General features: G+C 38.0%; 1 protein-coding gene across 4 annotated transcripts in view; it reads left to right on the forward strand.

The window, feature by feature from the left end:
- LOC138942038 (prickle planar cell polarity protein 3) overlaps positions 1–26,408 on the forward strand; it is a 161,299-nt gene extending 134,891 nt beyond the window's left edge. For 2 of the 4 annotated variants that reach the window (XM_070312067.1, XM_070312068.1), the window contains 6 exons: positions 10,851–11,157; positions 17,126–17,662; positions 21,282–21,601; positions 23,750–24,070; positions 25,239–25,666; positions 25,781–26,405. In XM_070312067.1, the coding sequence (XP_070168168.1) occupies positions 10,851–11,157; positions 17,126–17,662; positions 21,282–21,601; positions 23,750–24,070; positions 25,239–25,666; positions 25,781–26,034 (2,167 nt within the window). In that variant the 3' untranslated portion in view covers positions 26,035–26,405. Of the gene's footprint in view, positions 1–7,781; positions 8,779–10,850; positions 11,158–17,125; positions 17,663–21,281; positions 21,602–23,749; positions 24,071–25,238; positions 25,667–25,780 lie in introns of those variants that run through there. The other 2 variants (XM_070312070.1, XM_070312069.1) reach the window with 2 other exon arrangements.
- The last annotated feature ends 595 nt before the right edge of the window (positions 26,409–27,003 follow it).

The following is a 27,003-nucleotide window of genomic DNA, read 5'->3' on the forward strand; positions in this document are numbered from 1 at the left end:
ACAAATATTGAAACAAGAACGAATAGTCCGCTCTGTACATTGAAGGAGAAGAAAAGAAGAAGAGTCAGAAGGGACTTGGTGCGTACTTCAGCGCGGAGATATTCCGTTCGGGAATCCGCGTCGTGTCGGGACGCGCAGCGGGTCGGGAAGTCGTAATGAGCCGTCGTGGGAAACCGGGGGAGAGACAGAAGGAGAAAGAGAAGGAGTGAGGGAGAGAGAGACGGACAACGTGGTCGTCCTCTTTGCCGCTGGTACCGGTAGCGCGGGAAGGAAAGAAATCGAGCAAGCGCACGCGCGACGCGTCCGGTCCGGACTCTTCTCGCTCTACCGCATCGCCACGATGCACCTGCGACCTGCGGCCGCCTGCGCTTGTAGCCTATTCCTCGAAGGAGCCCAATTCCGCCGAGTAACACACGAATAAACGTCAAAATCGGACGACAAGCATGCGATGCGGAAATGAGTATTTTCGGAATACGTGCGTTTTTTCCTTTGGAAATGAATGCCCCGATATCTAGATTGAAGAAAAAGACTAAAGGCCGGATTGTAGAAAATTGTTGTTAACGATAATGAAGGAAATACAATTAGTAATAATCGATTATCAAAAGTGATACATTTATTTCTTACACAGAGTATCTACTTCCTGGAAAAATATGAAAAACTTGAAATTCTTAGGGATTTCTTTTGTATCTTTTTGGAGAAATCAGGGAATTCTCATGGAATTTTATTGAAACTCGTGCAATTTTTTAAAATTTCTCTTTCATGATACTTTTATATCGTAAGCAATTGGCAATCCGCCAATAAGCCAAGTTACGTGAATCATATATATTTAAAATACATTAAATGTGTATATATATATATATATATATATATATATATATATATATATTCAATGTCTTAAGAGAGTATAGAATATGCAATATATATCTTTTATTAGCATATTTTTTTTGCCAAAAAAAAATTAAAAATATTATGCAGGTGAAAAATGTTTATTTTGCGAAAGCTATTCATTTTGTTCCAGTATATTTGCAAATTTAACACTTGAAACTTAAGTAGCTCTGTATTTTTCCTTTGCACGAGTAAAAAACATTAGGAAAATATTAGAAAAAGGCATATAATAAAAAAACTTATTTCAAAAAGTTGCGCCAAAAGTTCTTCAAAATATTCTCTTGGAATTTTGAAGAAAAATAACCTTGAAGATCAGAGAATTTTTTTATAAGATTTTATTTAATTTCTTTATAAGACTAAATAGACATCCTGTTAGAGATTAAATTTTCTCGAACGAATGCGTTAAGATAATATCGCATGTTACAGGACTAATGAAACATTGGAGCCAAATGATCTTGATATCGTATGTTTAATAAATTTTTGTCTAATAAAACGTGAAAGAAGATTTAAAAGTCTCATTGTAACTAGTCTGTTACATTGGAGAGTGATTTTAGTAGAATAACTTACGTTGAACACCTGTTACCCGGGGAAACAGGTGATGCGTATCGGACTGTTTGCAACGTACCGGTGTATCCATTCCGTCTGTTCGAGGAAGCGCCAACTTGATGAAAAGTCTTATACGAAAGTTTTATACGCGCGAAGAATGTGAAATAACTGTCGATTGTGAAATTTTACAAAAGTAAAACAACACAATTAGAGGATAAAGTCAAATTGGCAATTTGTAAATACAACAGACAAAATTCCCTTCACGTTCACTCCATGTATACTGTAAATATTTTCAGACTTTACGGCTGAATGTAATTCTCACATGGATACAGTCATTCGAAGCGATGACGTTAAGTACGAGCGATACATCAGTCTTTATAAGCGAAAATCCATCCGATTGTCGACGTTGATGAACGCGTTGTAAGCGACGTGTACGAATGTAACGTCGAGCTATTCACGTGCGTGCGAGCAACGTGTTTTCTAAATGCATCTAGATGTAGGGGTACTCAAACCTTGCAACGATGGTTGGAATGCAGGAGAGACAATAACAAGTCATCGGACTTTATCATCTCCGCATCTTTTCTTATCTTAAGTTTGCATCAATTTTTAATGTCCACATATAATTGTCTCGGTTCTCGATTTTTATATTAACGTTTCTAATTGGATACCGTCCCGCGGACAAGTGGATGAGTAAAAAAAGTCAAAGTTCCCGGGATTCCATTTTAATAATGTTATATCCATTTCAAACCAAGCATAATTGCGGTATCTGTAAAAATAATTTCACGATGGCGACGTAATAAATGTAATTTTCTCATGTATCGTAAAGTTAATAGACGCGTTTATGTCTCATTTCGCGTAAAATATGTTTAGTTATTTTATTTTTTTTTTTTTTTTGGCTACGTCAATTAGAAAGCGGATGGAAACCGACGCGGAACCGACTGACCGCGTTCCCGTCCGCGCGTAAAAATTCCGCGCGTCTCGCGGTTTGAGAACCCGGGGCCCGGGGTCCGCGCGCCGGTAACGGCCGGTAATTCCGCGCGACATTGGTCGTACCGCGGTTGCGGTACCGCTTGCTGAATGCCCACGAATAGCGCACGATTACCTACCTACGCCCGGCTGCTCCGGGGCCGGATCGACGAGCAGCAACAACAATCTCTATCGCAATAACCGCAAGGTGAATACGCGCTCTCGCTACAATATAGTTTTACACGCCGGAGGCGGCACTCGGGGCCCCGGGCCCCGTGGCACCGGATATCGCATTTGCCTGTCGGGTCGAGGGGGGCAGCAGCCCGCGATTATAACAATGCAGGAAATCGATTCTGTTAGAAAAATTACCACGCGGAATTCCGTGTATCGGTTTATCGATAGATATCTATCGGAGAGAGGAAGGGGAGGGGGGAGGGGGAGCGAGAAAAGGGGAAAGGTCGAATCTTTACATCGGGAGCCGTATAAGAAGGGCTTCTTTCCATCTCTTTCTTTCCGTTTCTCTTTTTCTCTCCGAGGCGCGCGTCGGATCGTAAAAATTTATTGATCTACGGGAAATCAGGTCCCGCTGTCGCGTCGCTTTGATGCAAACGACGGTCGTTAACGTGTCGTTAAAATTTTTCCTTTACGATTAAATTGCCGTAAAACATGTGGAGAGAAATCGGTCGCGGGAATGTGAAACGATGTGCTAAGTAATATATACCCGGCAGGTAAGAAGAGCGGTGGCACAAAAGAAATCTTGATTCGTATATTAGGATTATTATTTTCTTATGTATCTTTGATCGTTTTATAAATCGAAGTAATGACGGGCTTTCGAAGCCTTTCGATTTAATTCAGTTATGTGCTTAGATAAAATTAAATTATATATACATTCTCTCTCTGGAGGGCGGCTTTCATTGACCTTAGGCCGTGTGTCGCGAATCTACAGTGAGAAAGTCACTATTATAGGAGTACACATATATACGCACACTTTTCACAGGTTCGAAAATTTGACGAGACAATTCCATATGGCATTATGTAATTTTGTAAAACATCATTTCTTTTTTAATCTTGCGAGCTATTAAGAATGTCAGTTTAAAAGAAAACCAAAATTTTTTTTAACTGATTAAAATTGTACATAGGACACGAACATTTCTCGTTCTTGTATCAAGGATAAATAAGTCTTAATTCGAGTTCGTGCCCTGTGAAAAATTAATATTCGTTGAAACCAACGCACTATCTGCGTCTGGCTCTTAATAGCTCGCAAAATTTAAAAAATTGCTATTTAATTTTATGTTGCAAAAAAGAATCGGAATATAACGCAGAATTACTAAAGTCATCACGACGTCCAACATATTGTACGCCTGATTAATAAAACATCCGCGATGAGAGATCCGGTGAACAATCGAATACATTCGTGCTTTGCTTCATTCAAATCGCTATTCTTGCCTTAAGTCTCGAGTCTTAATGTTAAGTGGCATTCCGTCCGCGGTTTTTGCGCGATTGCCACCGTCATTCATAACGCATTTGAGCGAAATCTTCACGCGCTTCGCGTGCGACACCCTCGGCACGGAAAACCTTACAGGGTCCATTTCAAAAAAAAGATGATCGTCCGATGAGAGGGCCTTGGGTCTTTGGTCCTCGAAGAAGAGAGAGCCCCGCGAAGGAGGCGTGTCGCGCACGTACATACGGACGAGTCGCCATGTTATGTTCCTCACGAACGAGCCCATTGTACGTGGGCACAATTCGGCGAGAACGTAGTCCTCCATGCTCTTCTTTCTCCACCGTGCACTATCCATAATGGACGCCTTTATTGCGGACGGAGATCGAAACTAAACCGCGATACACGGCGCTAAGCCGTTGTACCGACACGTGCTCGCGTTTCTATGAGTCGATTATGTTAATATCACGGACGAAACGCGGCCTACGCTTTAGTCTCGTACGATCTTTCGAGCATGTGAAAGATAGATAGATAGGACACTTTGTTTTTCTGGAACAAACTCTGTGAGAGTGAGACCATACATTGCAGATAAACCAATATAATAACAAGTTGAGTTAAATTTTAATTTCTCCTTTCCGCCATTTAATTATACTGTATTATGCCTATAAAGCCCGCTTTAGACGATTAAAAAATATAATGAAATGTTTTTCGCATTAAACAATACGTAAAATAGCATTTCATCTTTATTTTATTCGCATATTATGTATAAATATAAATAAATAATATAATATAATAAAAAATAATTATTATGAATTATATAATTATATAATTAAATATATATATAATTTTTTCTCGTAATAATTATATATATTTATAATTATAATTTGTGATTAAAATAAAGACCGAATGCTATTTTACACGTATTATTTAATATAGAAAAATTTTAAAAAGATAAAATACACATATATAAAATACGTATCACACATGTGCATTAGGATATGCAGCACATTTAGGACACATAAAATTATAAGTGGATTTTTATCATTAAAGGTCTTCGTGGATATAATAGAGTACAATTAAATATTGTACATTATAAAAAGTATTTATCAATCTTTTATTAAGGATATGTAGAAATATCTTTTCGAAATTATCAACAAACAAACAAGGCATAGCAGTTCAATGTAAAAATAGCATTTAATTTATTTCAAAAACGAAATTACAAGTACATATATACTTACTCTCATGCATTATACATTGCTTAATCAACATGTTAATTTAAATATGAATTTATCTTCAGTGTGAAAAATAAGATAATGTTGAAACGGTAAGACTTATGTAAAAGCAGGCGTTAATCATTTTTAACGGAGAAGAGAAATAGGATGCTCACTTTGGGTGGTCGGACTTTGAGTGTCAGCCTTATCTTTATTTGTTGATATTCTTAAGAAGGGAACTAACCAGTGGTGTTTGAACCCATCACAGAAGCTCTGTTTTATTCGGGTCCACGTATCTAGACACGATCGACAAGGATTAATCTATTTTTTTACCAATTTCGATCTAGTCACGATTTCGATGAAACAGCGAATCTTTATACGGATCTAAATTTCGTTGTGCGTCTTTGGAAACGAGATAAAAAGTATCTTACCTACTTACATGTGGATATTTGTAAATTTCACATAAGGATATATAAATAAAGTCCATAAATGCGAAACCCATTTTAAACGTAAAGTCATATCTAAAATGGATCTCTCATATAAATTATGATATAATTCTACTTTTGCCATACTTGTACTCATCTTTATCTAAAAGAATAAAACCAAGAAGCTGTCGAGCTATCAGTCTCGTTTAGTCATAAGTTCTATATCTAAAATACTCGCAAGACTGAATTGGTATTTTATCTTCTTGATGAGGACACGAATGTTCTTCGGTATCTGCAGCAATTAAGGAGCTTATTCCGACGAGATTGTCATCTCATCAAGGTGGAAATACTTTTTTTACCCTTATTTTGACCGCCAACCCCGCGATATCTAGTCGCGGCAGAAGGGAACGAGACGTTTTACACACGGCGTGTCTTTCACGATGACGTCGCTCGAATAAGAAGTCGCTCCTCGCAAGAACAGAACAGAGCAGAGCAGAGCAAGAGCGTCCTCGGCTCGGCTCGCACGCTCGCTCACTCACAGGGCCCGAGGCTCGTACGCACACATACGCGGAACCGGGTCCCCGCGTATTCCGACGGTGAGGCCCACGGCGAGAGAGGCGTCGTGCCCCGACACGCCACACGTATTAGAAACGAATATAAATATATCGAGGGACCCGCGCGTGGGACAGAGAAAGAGAGACACGTGGTGCAGAGGGGGAAGGGGAGGGAGGATCGCGCGCGTATTGGTAACGTCGGAGTTATACGCACCGACACGATTCTCTCTCCCCTCGCTCTCGCCCTCGTTCCTCCTTCCTCGCGCTTCTTGCTCGCGGGCCCTTGCCGCCGCCTGCCCCTTCAAATCCCCTGTCCCGCATCGGGGCCCGCCGAGACCCAGAGTATGCTTCAGTGTCCGCTTGGCCTCAGCACATCCCGCGCCGGCGTTGGAACGAAGGACGGGACGCGGTTCTAAAAAGCTTTAACGCGCCGCCCATTCGTCGTATTCTTTCGCGATTTCTCTCTCGTGTGTGATCACGCCGCCTGATCGACGGCGCGGATGAGTTTTGCTCGGCTGTCGCGATTATAGAAAGGACCGTGAAGAGGGGACCCTTTCCGTCGTCGCCGTCACGATCTGAAACCCCGAGTGCTCCGAAAGTAGTGTCGAGAAGACCTATGTAATGCTTCGAGACAAGAAGACGTTCGAATGATGACCATGAGGGATCATTGACAGGCGAGCCGCGAATCTTGCGAGTCGCGGCTGTCATCCGCGCGATCGGTCCCGAGACAACGGGTTGGAGATCGCATCATCGGACCCCGCCGGCCGATTGCCTTTGTATCGCGCGTAGCATGCGTGTCGCACGTTAAAACGTTAATCCTCGTGCTGTACTACCGGTTATACATACAGATTGGCCCTCATCCCCCCGAGACGATACGCTCTTACTCATTCTCTCTGTCTCTCTTTTTTCATCTTTCTCGATCCTTGCGTCTCCTCTTGCTGCGACTGCTTCAGCCGGTGCAAATCTCTCGATCCTCTCTCCCTTTTCACCTTGTTCTCTTTGATCACTCGTTTCCTTTTCGCGTACCTCTCCCTCGTACCGTCTCCGTCTCAGTCTCTGGCTCCTTATTGCTCGAGATCGAGGCTGCGAATCTGTTCGCGTTCCGCGAACGCGCGTGCCAATGTAGAGAGAAATGGTGAACGAGCGACGCGATGAATCCGATCCAGCCGGCGGCGAGACATACGCGAGACGACGATACGGTGTACGCAATTGAGTCCTTCGTTCTCGCAGCGGCCGCACCGTTCGGCGCGAGGCGACTTAATCGCGATTCCAGACTCGAGGTACCTTTTCGTGAGACATCCCTTGTTCCACGAAACAGGCCAGCTACATTTGGCGAGAAAAGATTTTTACTTCCTCTGTGTATCGATGCGAAGAGAATGATGTACGTGGAGAGGCATCGACGCGGGCATCATCGACATCTTGAAATAACGGAGACAAATAGCGGGAGATGCGTCCGCGAATGCGGAATCGAAGAGTAGTAATCGTTTCCGTCATTATCGCGACCAACGAGAAGACACTTGAGAATCGCGGAACAGAATGTGCTCGGGAAGAGGAAAAAGGAAGATTGCGAGAGAAAAGATAGAGTGCCAGATACGATACCAGTCTTCGTATGCCAGTCTCTAGTATCTATCGACCGTTCAAATTGACGTTGAGACGAACGATGAGGAAGAGCTTGAGTGCGTTCATCTCTCATTAGCTCCTCCTCGAGAGAGACTCGAGGGTGGTTGTCACCACGGAAATTTGTTCGCCGGACACACGAATGCTCTTCGATGAGCTATCACGAGTTGTTCCAGGAAAGTCGGAAAATCTCCAAGCTCCAAGCTCCAGAGGCGCAATTAAGACCGTATATCGCGGAGAGAGGCATTTAATACGCTTATACTATCCGCAGAAGGGTTTCTACAGAGGGAACAAAAACCCTCCAGTGCCCCGAAGCGTCACCTTATTAGCTTTTGCGAGAGGACGAACGGCGACTGCCAAGAGGGACATAATATACCGAGGAGGGAAAGAACGAAGGAGAGAAGACCCCGTCGGCGTGCTTCCTAGATTAGAAGGTCTCGCCACGACGATTATTACCGTCGGGTTTCTCTCCCCGCCACTGCAGACACACCGTAGAGAAACGGACGGAGGAAGAGAACCGCCGGTAGAAATCGATCTTAACGACCACCATCGTCGTCGTCGTCAGTCGGGTCCGGATGTTGTTGCCCGCTTGTCGTCGTCGGTCGCGCAAGAAGAAGAAGAGGCATGTCGAGCTTAGCGCGGAGGAGACACACGGCGTTGCTCGGCTCGAAGCGATGGTGGCAAGGCGGCTGCTGGGCGACCAGAAGCCACCAGGAGGCGTATCTGCGCAAGCTTTACGGCAGGAAGAACAATGACGCCAGGAACGGCCTGGGTGACGGGGAGATTGTCGCGGCGGAATCTGGCGGTATCGACGCTCCCTGGGCGACGCCCGGGATCGTTTACGATCTGCCGATCACCGCGGCTACTGACGAGCATTATCTCGACGCGTTCCTGAGAAATCGCAACGTCGCCGCGAATGACATCGTCGTCGACGATGTTGTCGCCGCGGTTGTCGGCTGCCCGGCGTTGGCGACGTCGCGTGCCAGCCCGACGGAGAAGTGCGTGGAGTTTCTGAAGGGCGCGCATCACGACGACGGGACCAGTTTCGATCGTCGTGCCGTGCCAGACACGGAATGCGGCCGCGTAGTCGACTGCGGTTCGCTGCATTCGGCTTACGATGTCGCCGGTTGTTCGGAGTAAGTTGCTGCTATTATGGCAATGGAGAAGATATGCTCCTCTGCGAGATATGAACATTGATAATTCAAGAACGAACGCATCACGCAAATATATTATCTGGAGAAAACACGGAGCATTTATTCTAAAATCTACAATATATAAGTGTGAAAAAAGAATTTCTGTGTGTATATATATATATATATATATTGGATACATGGAATATACTTAAATGATACTTGAAATTTCCATCTAAGAATTTTTTCATTAATATTATCATGTCAATCTCTTTTTTTAAATTATGCAAATAAAAATTAAAACTTCTTTGCTAATTAATCTTTACAGAAATAAATTAATAATAAAATTTTATTCATTCAAATTTTTGGGAAATTTGAATACAAATTGTATAAATAATTTACTCATCGAGATATTTAATACTAAAAATTAGCAGTGTGAGGAAAAACTATTTTTGATAAAAAATTATATACATAATGAAATACTACAAAAAAGTATGTATTATACATGCATAATAATTAGACTTCTATATTAGAATCAAATGGTGGTATAATGGTGATTAGCTTTACTCTCTCTCTCTCACATACACACACACATTTCTTTTTACCACTCTATCTACTTTCACATAAGATTATCTAGAACCCAATTTCTCGTTTAATGTCTCAGTCTTCCACGCTGTATGGAGAACGGCATTTTTGCATCGTGGTCCACAACAGCATCAATTGAGAATCATTTCTCGATTATGATAAAAGTCTATGTACCACATCGCCTTCGCTTGAACGTTTCGATAACTACTTAGCGCTCGCTGATCCAGAACATGTGGAACAGCACGCGCGATTCTTCTACATGCTCGGAGCATTAAATTTTAAATCGAAACATATCGATTTATTCAACCGAGGAACAAGATGCTGTCGGATGGTTAGGGGTGTAATATAATTCATAATTTGTTCTTTTATTTTGTCGCGCATCGTGTTCCATTTCTCTAGTTATTATATCCAATTTTCTGGTATATTTTCATGAAACATAACAGATGCTATATACATGCAGGAATATTTATAGATTAAATAGAATTTTTACATTTTAATTCTACAATCCTAAATTCTGGAATGTCAGTTCGTTTCGGGTTGGATAGATTTTAAATTTTAAGCCTATATAATTAGACAGGGAGAGATTCTAGGAAGATCCTAAAATGTAGACCCATAACTTAATTCAGGGAATTGTAGAGCGAGAAAATTAAAAAAAACTCCAAGATTCTATGAATATTCTTTCGTAGGAATTTTCCTTATATATTTGTCTTGGAATATCAGCCAAGTATATTGCAGATTTATTATATATCATAATCTAATTTCTATTAAATTAATTTTTGGAATAAAAAACAATAATGGCATAAATAATTATACTGCCGGCCAAAAGTTTGGATACGGCATTAAAAGGCTAGATCTTATAAAAAAATTTATTTTTATTGATGTAGTTCGTATTTACATTAGAGATAAACGATTATTTTGTAATACGCAAATTATAGAAAATTAAAAAAAAAACAAAAACGATTTGAATCTACCACACTTTTAACAAAAAACTGTTAAACTTTTTTTTCATCAAAAAATGCATCTTTGGTTTTGATGATTATTTTTACAAGTCGTGACATTCTTTCTACTAATTTATCCTCGCAGAAACAAATATTTACATCTACTCTTATATCTACTCTTGTGATATTTCTGTGAATCCTTTAATTAGAGATCGGTAAGATTTAAATATTTAATATAAGTTACGATTAAACTAATTGATTAATAAGAAAAAAAGCTTCCTGGAGAGTAAGGGAGTCCTGTTAAACACAAATTATAGGCAAGTGTATCCAAACTTCTGACCAGCAGTATAGATATTATATAAATATCTTTGGAATGCTTTGCTTAATAATTACGAAAAATTCTTTATGAAATGCATATTTCAATTTCATATACTAATCTAGAAAGAGTTTAAAAACGATACGACGATCCAATATTAACATTTAAAGAAATATATCTAGATTAATGAAACAATAAAAAGGCGTGTTCTTATGATTGTTTTCTGTTTTGTTTTACAGGAAGGTGTGCAGGAGCTGCAGGTGCCCGCGAGAGGAGCACCAGCGGGCTTCTACGGAGGCAGGCGGTCCCTCGGGACTCGGCCTGGATCCGGGCCCGCCGATGGCGATGGCCATGGCGTTCCCGAGCGGCGCCGGCGGCGCGCCACACCAGGAGCCGTTCAAAAGCCCGGTGCAAGCCGCGCCGGCCGGCTTAGCGTTGCAGGAGGCTCTGATGCAGCATCATCAGAGACACTCGCAGAGCGACGATGATAGCGGTTGTGCGCTCGAGGAGTACACGTGGGTGCCGCCTGGGCTGAGGCCCGATCAGGTAATATTCAATTCGCTTTATCCTAGGATAAAAAAAAATTTCCGGGCACGGAATAAAGTAATTTACACAAGTCTCTTAATGATTAATGCGGGCAGCAGCACCAGCGTTCCGAGTAAAACGAGATAGAAAGTAGATTGTCATGTAACTAAACTATGCCAACTATGTACAATGACAAGTAGTAAACTGAGTAAAAGTCAAAGAATTTTTATGAAAACTTATATTATTGGTAGAAATCGAGAGTAATATACTGTTAAAGTGAGAAAAGGGATGAAGGATCTTTTTGATGTGACATTCGCGCGCAATGCGAGGCAATTCGTCTCGTCGGGGACCGATAACCGCGATAGCGGGCCCCCAGTCCCTCGATCGCCGTGACGATTACCATCGTGAACGATGACGGCGCCGGCGCAGTGAATCATCAGATCGCGCGTCGGTGAAAGATCTCGCCGGACCCGATGATAAAGCGCTATCCAAAGGATTTACTCGAAAAAGGACATGAAAGATGCGAGGAATATAAAATGTGTTAACTATATAATCATACACTGTATTTATATATTTTTCCTTCGGATTTTCTTCTGAAAATATGTCTCAGCTCGTATTGCTGCAAACATTTATAAATTTTCCAAGTTTTTTCAAAATAAAATTCTGTAATTATCGATACTTCATTATCAAAATCATCATATTTCTTGTTTTATTCTTTTAATCTACGTTTGAAAGAACACTCACATATTCGAACGTCTAAATGAAGTCATTTGATTTAATTAAATGGGAAAAATGGTAAATAAAAACCAAGACGCGAATATGTGTGTATTTTAAGGTCATTATATTGTAAACTACCGACAGATATACTTGTGGCAATGGCGTTTAAATGTTATCCACTAATTTCTACAGACTCTACGCGGGTTTTAGCGAGTCTTTCTTTTTGGTTATCGATTTTAATTTAGGAGTTGTCTGCAACAACAAATATCGTGTATGTCAAGTTTTAAAATATTAACGTAATCTTTATATATTATTTATATCTATGCTGAAGATGGACCAAAAAACGTTCGAAACAGATATTTAAAAAAAAAATACATATTTATTACAAAAATTTAAGAATAATAAATTCGCGCACCAATACTTGCGTCTTGGCTCTTATTTATCAGTTTTCCCACTTAATTGTTAGTATTCTGAGCCTATTGCTGTTATCATTTGATTTAATTAAACGCACGATAGCGTACAATCGGATCACGCTTGCTACGTTCAAGGCTTCTGCGAGAGAGCCAACTAATACACTCATTCTTCTTTTTAATTGGTTTAAGCGCGAGCGTTTCGCACGCAATAGAGTCCTGTCTTTTCTTTCGGAGCGCTGCGTGCCGGCTTTTGCGCGAACATCCGTCGTTTATTTCGCGACTCGGGAAGCGATGCGTACAAATCCCCTCGCTTCTGTTCTTCTTCTTCTTCTTCTTCTTCTTCTTCTTCCTCTCTTCTCTCTCTCGCTTTTAGTTCCCATTTTAGCGCCCCGTTCACAGCCTGTCCCAGCAACGTTCATCCATACGTTTTCTTTACTCATTTTAAGTGTCATTACGTCTAACGCGTATTATATATTATGACTCGGCGTTCTCGGCAAGGGGACGATAATCCCGCGCAACAAGCTTTTCGCGCTTTTAAGTCCCCGCCGCACGACGATTGCGTCAATTTGCGTTTTTGCGATGCCTCGAAAATACAGAGAGTGCGTGAGAATACTGTATTTAGAAGCGACTTATGTGCTACTTGTATACAAATCAGAAGATATTCACTTTTCTCCATCGATACTCTTATATCGTCGTATTATTGATTGATAATTTATCGCGCAATCGAGAATCTTTCCAAAAATCCTATCTTTTGTACGATTGGCACAGAATAGAAGAGACGTACGCGTGTTTGATGTTTAATGGCGAAACGTCACGAGAGCGCTATCACCACTTGTGTAAACCGACACGTGAACCGTAACACACGGAGAGATTTACCGCTAGATCGTGCGGAGAAACTCGATTATGCGCGAATTCCACGATAGTTATTGAATGTGCGTGCGCGGTTTCGCTTTCCAGGCATATTCTTATGGAAATATTCGCGTTGACAGTCATCCCTCGATGAAACTGCGTACCTTTTTATCGTGCCCTTTTTATTGCCTTCAGCGAATCTTCCCATGACACGCTGTAGCAGGTTTACGGTCGCAGTAATATAAACGCATTCGTCAGTGTTTTTCTTTCGCGACTCGTTCTTTCGGTATGTTGACAGTGCTCAGCCCGATACTTATCTAAATTTGCAGGACAGATTTCAATGACCATCGATTAACGTCGCGGTTCACACTAAATTCTTTCCCCCTGTCCGTATCGATGTACCGATCTATAAAGGGACAGAAAATTAAACACTATCAGTTGAAGTCAATTTGGTAGCTTTAGTTGTCAGCGGCTATTAATAATCGACCTACGCGATTAAGATTGGTCTTTGAAAGTCTTTTCTAGCATACGGATAAATGAATCCTGCATGTGTAGATTTTGTTATCGATTTTCTTATATATATACATATGTATATATATATATACAGGGTTGGGAAGTAACGCGTTACTTGTAACGCCGTTACCGTTACAGTTACTTTTTTACGGTAACTGTAACGGTAATGGCGTTACAAATTTTATTTGTAACGGAAAAAGTAACTTCGTTACATTTTTCGGTAACGAGTAACGAATTTAACAGTTACTTTTATCGTTACTTTTTTCAAATTTTTTGATTTATTTAAGATATTATTCTTGCTATTGTGCGTGATAAAATTTTTATCTTAACCGTAAAGCCGTAAGCAAATCGAGCAATTAGCATTCTTATTATGTTGTAAAAATGCTTGAATGTGATTGATCAACTTATAGCTCTTGCAGACCAGTTCGATGACGCGACGCGCGATATCCAATGAGAGCTTTATCTTTTCGGAAAAGCAGAGCTCTCATTTACTACCAGTTCTAAGTACCTTGCAACGAAAATTAGAAAATCTCAATAAATCTGACCTTATAGATTGCCATTCATTAGTTGAAGCTATCCAGCAAGGTTTAAATAAAAGGTAACTTATTAATTTGATTAATACATATGTTATTTAATTTTAAATAAGGATTTAATTGAAAAATATTATTTTATTTTAAACTATTGATTCAAAAGTATTAATTTCAATAAAACAAACAATGTCACTTAATTTACTATATTTGATTTTAAATTTCTTACAATATTTGAAACAAAAGAATTAATAATAGCAGCATGTTTACATCCAAAATTTAAGTTAAACTGGTTAACCGGAGAAAAAAGAAAAAGTGCTGAAAATTACTTGGAGGATTTATTGGGAATCCGATCAACTGAAAATTCTTCAAAAGCTGGAAAATCTGACGATCACGATGATTTTTTCATTTTTGAGCAAAAAACGGTGCAAAATGAATCTGAACAAGAAGAATTGCAACGGTTTTTAAAATCAAATAATTGTAATATAGAAATGTTAAACGACTATCCAAAACTTAAAAAACTTTTTATTAAATATAATACAGCTCTACCAAGCAGTGCATCTGTAGAAAGAATGTTTAGCATCGGTGGCTCTGTATTAACACCACAAAGAGGGCATTTAAATGATGATACTATGGAGCAACAAATTTTATTAAAAATTAATAAAGAATTTCGATAAAATTTAATCATTTATTTTGTAATAAACCTTGAATGAAATCTTGCTTACAATTTTTTAAAAGTTTTTCTTATGCAAAATAATTTATTAGTTTGTATTGTAAAAAAGTAACGGAAATTGTAACGACTCGTTACTTTTTAGTGACTGTAACGGTAACGAGTTACTTTTTAAAATTAGTAACGAGTAACGGTAACGAGTTACTTTTTAGAAAAAATAACGGTAACAGTAACGAGTTACTTTTATAAAGTAACTTTCCCAACCCTGTATATATATATATACATATGTATATATATATATTGTTGCGTCCGCGGATCGAAATCGATATTACTCGAATACGCGCGACGCAACCGGCACTCGCGATGTAAATAAAGGACACGTATTAAAAAGAACGAATGGAACTTTAATATAACAACACAGAACACTATTATACAAGGAACACAGAACAATAACGGTTATCGTAATCTCGAATACGTCCGCCCGGAATGGCATCCGTCGCGAGACTCCAAGATGGCCGATCTCTCTCCAGATGAACGCCGTTGTTTAACAACAACCCTTAGCAACGTTCTCCCGGAGACGGGTACAGCAGATTCAGGAATAACGGTCACAGACGACCCGCAGGGACGCAACAATATATATATATATATATATATATATATATATATATATATTAATATACAGGATGTCTCATTTTAAAAGTTCCACTCTCATAACTTTTCAGGATCAATGTTTGAAGGAAAACGACTCGAATAAAAGTTGTAGGGAACAAAGGGAGCTATCTAATAGTGACCTTGGATTTGATATTAAAGGTCATCTTCAAGGTCATTTGAAGGTCAACTTCCGTTTTTTAAATAGGAACCCCTATTTTTCATTACATATTCTTATAGTTTACCTCGAGAGCTTTCCCAAACACTATAATAAAGTATTTTTTCATTAAGTACTTTTTGAGTTATTTTATATTTTAATCTGACATATTTTGATATAAAAAATTAAATATCTTGTAAAATATTTAGTTTTCGATAATCTTACCGCAATACTTTTATATACAGAATAATGAAACAAATCAATTAGTGCAAAAAAAAACAACAAATAATTGTTTAAAAAGTTACATTGTAAATAATTTTCTAAAAAACAATTATTTTTTATACTAATTGATTTGTCTCATTATTCTGTACATAAAAGTATTACGGTAAGATTATCGAAAATTAAATATTTTACAAGATATTTAATTTTTTATATTAAAATATGTCAGATTAAAATACAAAATAACTCAAAAAGTACTTCATGAAAAAATACTTTATTATAGCGTTTTGGAAAGCTCTCGAGATAACTATAAGAATATGTAATGAAAAATAGGGGTTCCTATTTAAAAAACGGAAGTTGACCTTCAAATGACCTTGAAAATGTCAAATCCAAGGTCACTATTAGATAGCCCTCTTTGTTAATATTAAATATCTTAAAAGAAAAATATGTATTACTTTTTTTGATAAACAACGCAACACGTGCGTAGGCACTGCGAAAACCGTTAGAAAATCTTAATAATGTACATAATATGGCAAAGTCACACGCTCGATGTAAAGTAACCACTATGCTGTGTCAGGGTAATTTTCTCGCGATAGGCTTACATCATTATTCACGGATGATTTGACTCGATACTAGCGGGATATCCGAAACATGCGTTATATATACATATCTCTTTAACGCTTCCATTTTCCCGTGGATCCAATCGTACGCAGTTGGGAAAGTTATGTTTTCTTGTTAAAAAATATGCCGGTTAAAATTTTTGTATTAAATTTTTAACACATTTATGTGTTAATTTAATGCTGTTGTGTTGATTAAACTCTAATGTTAAGTTATTTAAACAGCTGCAAAAAAAAAGTGTAAAAATAACATAATGTGCACTTATTTTTAATTTTACACAATAGATATGTTCCGTATTATTAGTGATAGGATTTATCTGTTAAATTTACAGAACAAAATGTTGATTTTATTCTACAATAGAAGTGAGAGTGACTACAGACCGTCAATGATATTTTTCCAAGTTAATTTTATCATCAAAAATATATTGACATTGCAAAAAATTTACTTCAGATTACTATGAATTTTGCATTCATTTTGTATCGAAATATTAACATAGTATTAGTGTCACCATTTAACATTAACATATCCATATTATGTTAAATTAACACAAAAATTTGCGTGGTCCATTTCAGATACATGCGATATATATTAAATTCGACACAAATTTTTCAACTGCGTACCTAACCCAGGTTAATGGGCGCTCTTTGTGCCTCTGCAGGTGCATCTGTACTTCAGCGCGCTGCCGGAGGACAAAATCCCGTACGCGGGTAGCGCCGGTGAACGCGAGCGGGTGAAGCAGTTGCTGCAACAGCTACCGCCCCACGACAACGAGGCGCGTTACTGCAGCGGCCTGACCGAGGAGGAGAAGCGCGAGTTGCGCGTGTTCGCGGCACAGCGAAAGCGCGAGGCCCTAGGACGCGGACACGCGAGCCAGCTGGAGCGTCCGCACGGGGCCGGATGTCGCGAGTGCGGGCGCGCGATCGCGGCCGGCGAGATGGCCGTGGCGGCCAGTCGGGCCGGACCGGCCGCGCTCTGGCATCCCGCCTGCTTCGTCTGCTGCGTGTGCCGACAGTTGCTGGTCGATCTTATCTACTTCTGGCGGGACGGCAGGCTTTACTGCGGCCGCCACCATGCCGAGACCCTCAAGCCTCGATGCTGCGCCTGCGACGAGATCATCCTCGCCGACGAATGCACCGAGGCGGAGGGCAGAGCGTGGCACATGCGCCACTTTGCTTGCCTCGAGTGCGATCGACAGGTAGGAATGGCGATACGATGATGATGATGATGATGATGACGCTTGAGATTTGAAGCCAATGATGTATGCTTTTCTCGGAGTAAAAGGACGAATCAATATTAGAATTATATAATTTGATAAGAGAAGAACTTGAATTTTGCAGAATCATAATTAGACCTCGAATTTTTATAGAGAAATTTATTTTTTCAAAGGGAACACTAATTTAATATCAAATAATATCGAATACATAAAATTCTTTCAAATATATAAAATATATACAAATGTATAAAATATGCACATATGTACGAAACATATGCAAATATGCATAGTTAAATATACATTTTTAAAATGCTTTTTCGATAAGGCTCATTTTGTTCTCTCTTTCCGATCTCTTTTTTAAAAAACTGCTTTTAAAAAAACATAGTTACATAAAAATTCGCAATCTAATCATAATTTTCCAGATTAATTTTTCAAAATCGTGTTTGAATGATAAATATATAAAGTGTTCCAGATCAATGAAACTTCAGGGTCTTATGGGAAATTGAACTTGCAATAAAAAAGTTCCTATAAACATAGATCCAGAAACGCTTTGTTAAAAAGTTATAGCTAAGAAATTTCGAAAAATCATGTTTTTTTTTTTTTTGATGATTTTAAAAAATAATTTCAAGTCCCTTCATTCATTTGAAAAAAAATAACAAAATAAATCTGATGAGTAATTAAATAATAAATTAAATTACACCAACTTCATTTAATTCTGATAAGGCATTCAAAAGAAAATAAGCTCAAAACAATGAAACTTGAAAAAAGCATCTTTCTTGGTTGGATGGTCTTTGTGTAAACACTACATTCTTAGTGTATACATTGCAAATGCAAACATAGAAATATTCTTATTAAATTTTGATCATAACAATTACTTACAGAGAGTTTATTAGCTATAATTTTTTTATCAAAGCGTTTACGGACCTATTTTGTTATCGGAACTTTTTTGTTCCAAATTCAATTTCCTATAAGATTCTGAAGTTTCATTGACCTGACTTGGAATACCTGTATATACAGGGTGTCCTAGACCACTCGTACATCCCTTTTCAACAAAAATTGTATGGTTTTGAGGGGAACATAAGATGGTGTCATTGATTTGACCTTGGATGGCATCGTTAAGGTCAAGTCAAGGATACCTTTAATTTCTTAAATAGAACCTCCTATTTTTTATTGCATATTCTTATAGCTTATGTCGAGAGCTTTCCAAAACATTATAATGAAATATTTTTTCATAAAGTACTTTTTGAGTTATTTTATATTTTAATCTGACATATTTTGATATAAAATATTAAATATTCAGTTTTCGATAATCTTACCGTAATACGTTTATGTACAGAATAATGAGACAAATCAATTAGTATAAAAAATAATTGTTTATAAGAAAATTATTTACAATGTATTTTTTTAAACAATTATTTATTTTTTTGCACTAATTGATTTGTCTCTCTATTCTGTACATAAAAGTATTACGGTAAGATTATCGAAAACTAAATATTTTACAAGATATTTAATTTTTTATATCAAAATATGTCAAATTAAAATATAAAATAACTCAAAAAGTACTTAATAAAGAAATACTTTATTATAGTGTTTTGGAAAGCTCTCGAGGTAAGCTATAAGAATATGCAATAAAAAGTAGGGGGTTCCATTTAAGAAATTAAAGGTGTCCTTGACTTGACCTTAACGATGCCATCCAAGGTCAAATCAATGACATCATGTTATGTTCCCCTTAAAACCATACAATTTTTGTTCAAAACGTTTTTCTCTAAAATGCTTAGTTTTTGAAAGAAAAGGGGTGTACGAGTGGTCTAGGACACTCTGTATATACGCGTTAATTATGAACCATTTGCAAATTCGAAATGACATAAAAATATATTCCGCTATTTTGTAAAGAGAACGAAATTCTCTTCGCCGGCACCGCGTCGATTCTCAAGTATCTATAGCGGTACTCGCACGGTTGTACTATCGGATACGCACGCCGTGGATTTAATGATTATATATAGTCGTTATCAAATTTACAACCGCGTAACGATTCATAATCCCGCGTCAGCTGACTCTATCTTCTGGATACGTCTTCCGAGTTAGATAACGTCGCTCTCGAACGTGCAGAAGCAACGTGCTTTCCGCGTTACTCCCATTACATCGGGTGTTCGCTTTAGTGTGAACCGATGAATATATATGTATCATACGTACAGAAAACTTGAGAAAAATTCCAAGAAAAGGTAAAGACCTTTGTATTTAAATCTATTTGATGTAACTTTTTTTATTTTATATTATATAACAATATGCGATAGAATAAGAATTATTTTCCCGTTGAAAGCATAGAAGGATTATAGTCTACGATATATCGCAAACGCACGCTTGAAGCGAGAAATCCGTAAGAACCTGCGCTTTATCAGATTGCCGCTGTATGTAGAGTACATACTTCAGTGAATAACCGGTCACCAGTATACTAGTATTATCGCTAAAGCTATGCTTATTTCTTTGAGATATTTTATAACTCTATATTCCTCGAAATAATACGTTGATGAAATTTTTTTTGTTATAACATGCCTTATAACATTTCTGTTTTTCTACTAATTTCAAATTGCTTTTTAATTCTAAAATCGACAATCGTCGAAAATTTGAAATCATCCGATATTTGAAAAAGGAAAATGTATAAAATGTGGGATAAATAATCATTTATTGAAGAAATTCGGGAAGAATTTAATTTCCGGGATAACTCAATTCGATAGATGTATTTATAAGTATATTTGATAGATTTTTTTACCGAGAAAAAGAATGCTGCAAACCACGTTGTGCTACGATTAATAGTTTTCGAGATATCGATGTTTCAAAATTTGAATTTTTTTTCAAAAAATATATAGAGATATCAAAATTTTTGGCAAGAGGTCATTTTCGTAAGATTTTGTACCTTTTTTTTTTTTTTTTTTTTTTTTTTTTTTTTTTTTTTTTTTTTTTTTATACATGTATTGAGATTTCAAAATTGTTGCATCATAATTCAACAAATAAACATACATATATAAAAAATAATAAGTAAAGTGAAAATAATAAATAATAATGGTAATACTTAAAATAAAGATTCACCCCTCGGACATGAGTTGGATTAGGCGTTTTTCCTTTCTCTCTCTCTCTCTCTCTCTCTTTTTTTTTTTTTTTTTTTTTTTTAGTTAGATGCAGGGGGAGGGATTCCGTCCCTTCCTCGCCTACGCCTACGCGATTTGTCTACAAATAAATAAATGAATCTGCTAAAAATACATTTTATAAAACATACACACACGGTGTCAAAAAATTATCCTTAATTGTTGTTGTGGCGAAAGTATTGCTGTAACTACGACTTTTAAAAATCGATGTAACTATGGATCGTAGGACACTGTGGTTTACGGCATTCTTCTTCTGATAAAAAATCCTATGAAAATAATGAAATTGAGGAATCCCGGAAATGACATTCTTGCCATACTTTTATATATTTTATATAAAAAAAATATCCCATGCGCGTAACACGTATGGTTTTTTTTTTATTTTTTGGACAGGATTTTTACCCCCTCTCCCTCGAACTTCTCTATCTCTCACGATAAATTAATTTCTCTTCCGGTTGCAGCTCGGTGGTCAGCGATACGTGATGCGGGAAGGTCGGCCGTACTGTCTCAGGTGCTTCGACGCCTCCTTCGCGGAATACTGCGACAGCTGCGGCGAGCCGATCGGCGTCGACCAGGGCCAAATGTCGCACGAGGGTCAGCACTGGCACGCGACCGAGGCCTGCTTCTGCTGCGCCACTTGCCGCGCCTCCCTTCTGGGTCGGCCGTTCCTGCCGCGACGTGGTGCCATTTACTGCAGCATAGCGTGCAGCAAGGGAGAACCGCCGACGACACCGAGCGACTCCTCCGCAGGGCCGCCGCCGCCCCCGCCGTCCTTCCTCAGGTAATATACTCGACGCCGTTATTTCGCATACCATCTCCTCGTCGAGTTCTCGCACGGGGTCACGGGGGCTGCTTTCATTGTTCTATCACCAGCTATAAGCTCGACGATAGCGGGGGTCGCGCGAATACGTGCGGCAAAAATTATTGCCGCATCTAATTCAAATATATATTGTATAAATAATAACTTTCCATCACACATACAATACATATATATAATATAATAAAATTTAAATATTTTAAATAAATCCAAGATATTTAACAAAGGATTCGATAATTATTCTTTCAATTATTATGATACAGATTGTTCCTGTTTGATCTTAATAAAGCATTTAAAATGGCCAATCCCATTAAAAGGTATACATTTTATAGATGATACTTTCGAGATGGCACATTATAGCTGATGAAATCGACAAAGCGTTGAACCATTAGCTTGTTAATGCGTCACCTATACACTGATACCTTGCATGATTGACTTTAAATTTAGCTTATATACATAACAACATCGTTTAAGAGACGTGTACGAGGCGATTCTAATCTCGTATCTAAAATTTATTATGCTTTTAATTGTCGTGTGCTTTTAGTGTATCGGCTATATATACCAGGTTATTTATTGGGAAAGTTACTTTATAAAAGTAACTCGTTACCGTTACCGTTATTTTTTCTAAAATGTAACTCGTTACCGTTACTCGTTACCAATTTTAAAAAGTAACTCGTTACCGTTACAGTTACTAAAAAGTAACGAGTCGTTACAATTTCCGTTACTTTTTTACAATACAAATTAATAAATTATTTTGCATAAGAAAAACTTTTAAAAAATTTGTAAGCAAGATTTCATTCAAGGTTTATTACAAAATAAATGATTAAATTTTATCGAAATTCTTTATTAATTTTTAATAAAATTTGTTGCTCCATAGTGTCATCATTTAAATGCCCTCTTTGTGGTGTTAATACAGAGCCACCGATGCTAAACATTCTTTCTACAGATGCACCGCTTGGTAGAGCTGTATTATATTTAATAAAAAGTTTTTTAAGTTTTGGATAGTCGTTTAATATTTCTATATTACAATTATTTGATTTTAAAAACCGTTGCAATTCTTCTTGTTCAGATTCATTTTGCACCGCTTTTTGCTCAAAAATGAAAAAATCATCGTGATCGTCAGATTTTCCAGCTTTTGAAGAATTTTCAGTTGATCGGATTCCCAATAAATCCTCCAAGTAATTTTCAGCACGTTTTCTTTTTTCTCCGGTTAACCAGTTTAACTTAAATTTTGGATGTAAACATACTGCTATTATTAATTCTTTTGTTTCAAATATTGTAAGAAATCTAAAATCAAATATAGTAAATTAAGCGACATTGTTTGTTTTATTGAAATTAATACTTTTGAATCAATAGTTTAAAATAAAATAATATTTTTCAATTGAATCCTTATTTAAAATTAAATAACATATGTATTAATCAAATTAATAAGTTACCTTTTATTTAAACCTTGCTGAATAGCTTCAACTAATGAATGGCAATCTATAAGGTCAGATTTATTGAGATTTTCTAATTTTCGTTGCAAGGTACTTAGAACTGGTAGTAAATGAGAGCTCTGCTTTTCCGAAAAGATAAAGCTCTCATTGGATATCGCGCGTCGCGTCATCGCACTGATCTGCAAGAGCCATAAGTTGATCAATCACATTCAAGCATTTTTACAACATAATAAGAATGCTAATTGGTCGATTTGCTTACGGCTTTACGGTTAAGATAAAAATTTTATCACGCACAATAGCAAGAATAATATCTTAAATAAATCAAAAAATTTGAAAAAAGTAACGATAAAAGTAACTGTTAAATTAGTTACTCGTTACCGAAAAATGTAACGAAGTTACTTTTTCCGTTACAAATAAAATTTGTAACGCCATTACCGTTACAGTTACCGAAAAAAAGTAACTGTAACGGTAACGGCGTTACAAGTAACGCGTTACTTCCCAACCCTGATGTATACATATATAAATCATACACCCATATACACACAAGATAATATATTGTAATTCAAAATATTTTTAAATATTAAATATCGCGAAATTTATTTTTTTTTCATGTATATATTTTTTTTCCTTAAGAAATTATATGACAAATAAATATCTAACATTCTTCATCATACAGGAGCGGTAGAAGGCAAACGGTGGCCACGAGTGAGGGTTCGTCGAGTCCACCGCCACCGCCTCCGCTTCCTCCAGGCTCGAGGCATACTCTCGGATCTCCTAGAAACTCGCCTCGGATGACCAGAAGGCATCAACAAGTTTCTGCTTCCTTGGCGACGACACCCACTCAAAACATCTTGAGCCCCGAGTTTGTCGCAGAAGGAATTCCCTCCAGTGGCTCCAGGCCCAACGGCCTCGACAGGGTATTACTAGAGCGAAATCTCGAGAGATTGCTACAGGAACGAGGCTCTCATCCTGACGAAAATCGCAACGAGTTGGGAAGGTAACGATGTTTTACTATTAAAGAATTTACTGATGAACTAGTAACGATTTAAGAATTTTTGCGATTGTGAATCTTTCTAAATAAAATATGACTAATATATAAATATACTCGAAAACTAAAAGCATAAAAATATCAGGCTTAAACGCGGCAAATAAGATATAGAGGAAAGTGGGGTAAAACTTTTTGGGATTTGTCTTCCTACAAAAAAATCTGAGAGTAAAAAAAATTTTGCCGACCGTTAATAGTCTTTAATGAACCTTAACTATAAGAAAATACGGCTAGTGATTGAAAAAAATATTTTTGGTTACCAAGAATAACAAGATTTTGTGGAGAAGTCAAAGTATCCGGTTTTATCATACCGGTAAGGTCAAACCAGGTATCCATTTGAAAATCTGCAAAACACTGTGTAATTACAAAATCTAGATTTATTCTAATCAAAATATCATATTAAAGATGTATTCTATTGATGAAACTCACAAATAAAGATATCATCTTGTTCCACATTGCTGCAGAATTTTCTTATTTAACTTTTTAACTTTAGATTTCAAACTTTAGGTCTTAAAAAGCTTTTTTTGGGATGGTTTCTTTTTCTGAGTGTTAGTTTTCGTTTCCAACTTTTTTTTTTTTTGTAGGAAGACAAAGTCAGGATAACAATTCTTCCTCTTTTTATTATATGAGATGTGTAAGTATCCCAACACAAGGAAAATAACAAATATGGCAGTTGTATATTCCAGCGTACAAAGTGCTGATCAAAACTAATATGATATACTCTCTAATATATACAGAATGCAATACTGCATTTATCGAAACAGATGCTTTATATAGAAAAAGTGCACGACGACTCGATTCTTGCCTCGATATCGATTTTCTTGGGGCTAAAAACTTTGAACTTCTATTAAAAAAGACATATCGTATGCACAGGGGCACGATTTGTTTTAAAATAATGATGGCGCCAATCTACAATTAATAACACAAGTTAACCATAAATAGCAGCACTTATTACGAAAAACCGGTACCTGGTTTGACCCGCCTATTCAGTTTTACCCATTATTTTAAATTAAATTAATTAATTTAGAAATTTAAAATACAATACAATAAAATACATTAAGCTGGTTTTCGTTTTCACTCAAGGGATACATTAAAGCTGCAGATTGTACTTTCGTTGCAGGTTGATGCAAGCGCGGGATCGAGAACCGCTCAGATGCATTCAGAATTGCTCACCTTCCCATGCGTCGAGCATGCCGGAACTGCCGCCACCCCCACGGCCGTCGTCAGGAGCATCGGTTTCGGCGTCGACATCGACCGCTGGTGCGGCGTCCGCCGGCGTACTGGCGCAAGAGTCAGCGATGTCTCCGGTCAGTCCTGGGATCGGAGCTAATCAGACTGATCCGCCGACGCCGACGTCGCGACGCGTGCGATTCCAGGGGGATCTGGATGTCAACGATCAGGGCGCAACATCGCGCATTCCTCTTTCGCCGATGAACGATCGAAACTCATCGTCGTCACCCTCGCCACCGCCCATGTTGCTATCGAGAACGAATGTGTCTCGATCGAGGAGTCTGCAGCCCGACGAAGTCGCCAGCACATCTACCTGGGGTATGTAAAATCTTCATTCTATAGAAAAGTTTGTAAAGGGGAATATAACTTTTTTTTTTTAATTTATAATTGGGAAAAAGTGGTGCTGTTTTCATTCGACACATATGTTTGCAGGGACGACTGGCACGTCTAGGTCGAGAATAGACGGTGAGGATGATGATGTCGAGAGCTGCTGTTCGACGTGCAGTTCGTCCAGCAGTTCAGACGAGGCCGCGGCCTACGCGCTGCCACCTCGACGAGCTTATGGGGGCGTCAGAATCTCTTACGTACCGAACGACGCAGTGGCGTGCGCGCGAAAACGCGCGCCCGCGTCCTCATCGTCATCGAATCAAGCTCAGAGGGATACCGAAAAGTGCGTCGTGTCTTGATGACTCCTTCTTCCATGCTTCACGAATTTCAACGTCGTGTCATCCTCGTGATCACAAGGGGGGAAAAGAAGAGGAACGACGCCAGAAGAAGAGTTCCTATAAACTTTGGACGCGCGCTTTTCAGTATCTTCCTGTGACATGTCTCGCACGCACGCAAAATACGTGCACGTGAGTACTGCGCGAACTACGTGCGTGACAACGTGAAAACAATACTCATTTAATTTATGTAAATATTGCGAGCTCTCTTCCGGGACGATTGCCGTGCGCCGCCACGTTCCAGCGGACGCCCGTCCCTCTATTTTTAATACCCCATTAATGTATTTGATAATAATAACGACGATACAAAATAATTCTGCTTCTTCCAACTTGCTTTGTCGCCAACATTACCCGCTACGAAACAAAAATACGACAAAGGCATGCGCAGTTATATTGAGTGCTGTAATAGCCCATGTTCTTTCTCCGCAACCGATCATTTGCAAGATCCAAGCTGTTTAGCGTGAGTATATCTTCTGATTATACGCTATTATCCTCTCGAAATTATATTCGAAGTTTCATAATTTTTTATCCGATAAACAATTCGATAATCGCTTTCGTTTAAAATCATTTTTGGCGAAAATCTTAAAGTAACGCGGATAAAATATAAAGCGAAATATTTCCTATGCATAGTTTATTTCGGTTAATTAATTCTTCCTAATGCAATTTGTGTTGTTATACGTTAGCAATTAATTAGTTTCGTGATTTTATTTCTACATTAGCTTCGTAAGATTGAATAATCGTACAATTATAATTTTTTAATTAACGAAAGATAAATAATTTCCAATTGATACATTGGAAACGACATACAATTGTTTATATGTTATAAATTTTCGATGCGGAAACCGCTCCGCTTCCTGCGACTTCTCCATAACGAATTCATAAAAAATGTCGGCATACTTAGAACTACGAGATCTAGTCGAACAAATTGATTGT

This window comes from Polyergus mexicanus, unplaced genomic scaffold (genome assembly GCF_030449975.1).
Source record: "Polyergus mexicanus isolate NDT 795.1 unplaced genomic scaffold, iyPolMexi1.0 SCAF_21, whole genome shotgun sequence".
NCBI lineage: Eukaryota > Metazoa > Arthropoda > Insecta > Hymenoptera > Formicidae > Polyergus > Polyergus mexicanus.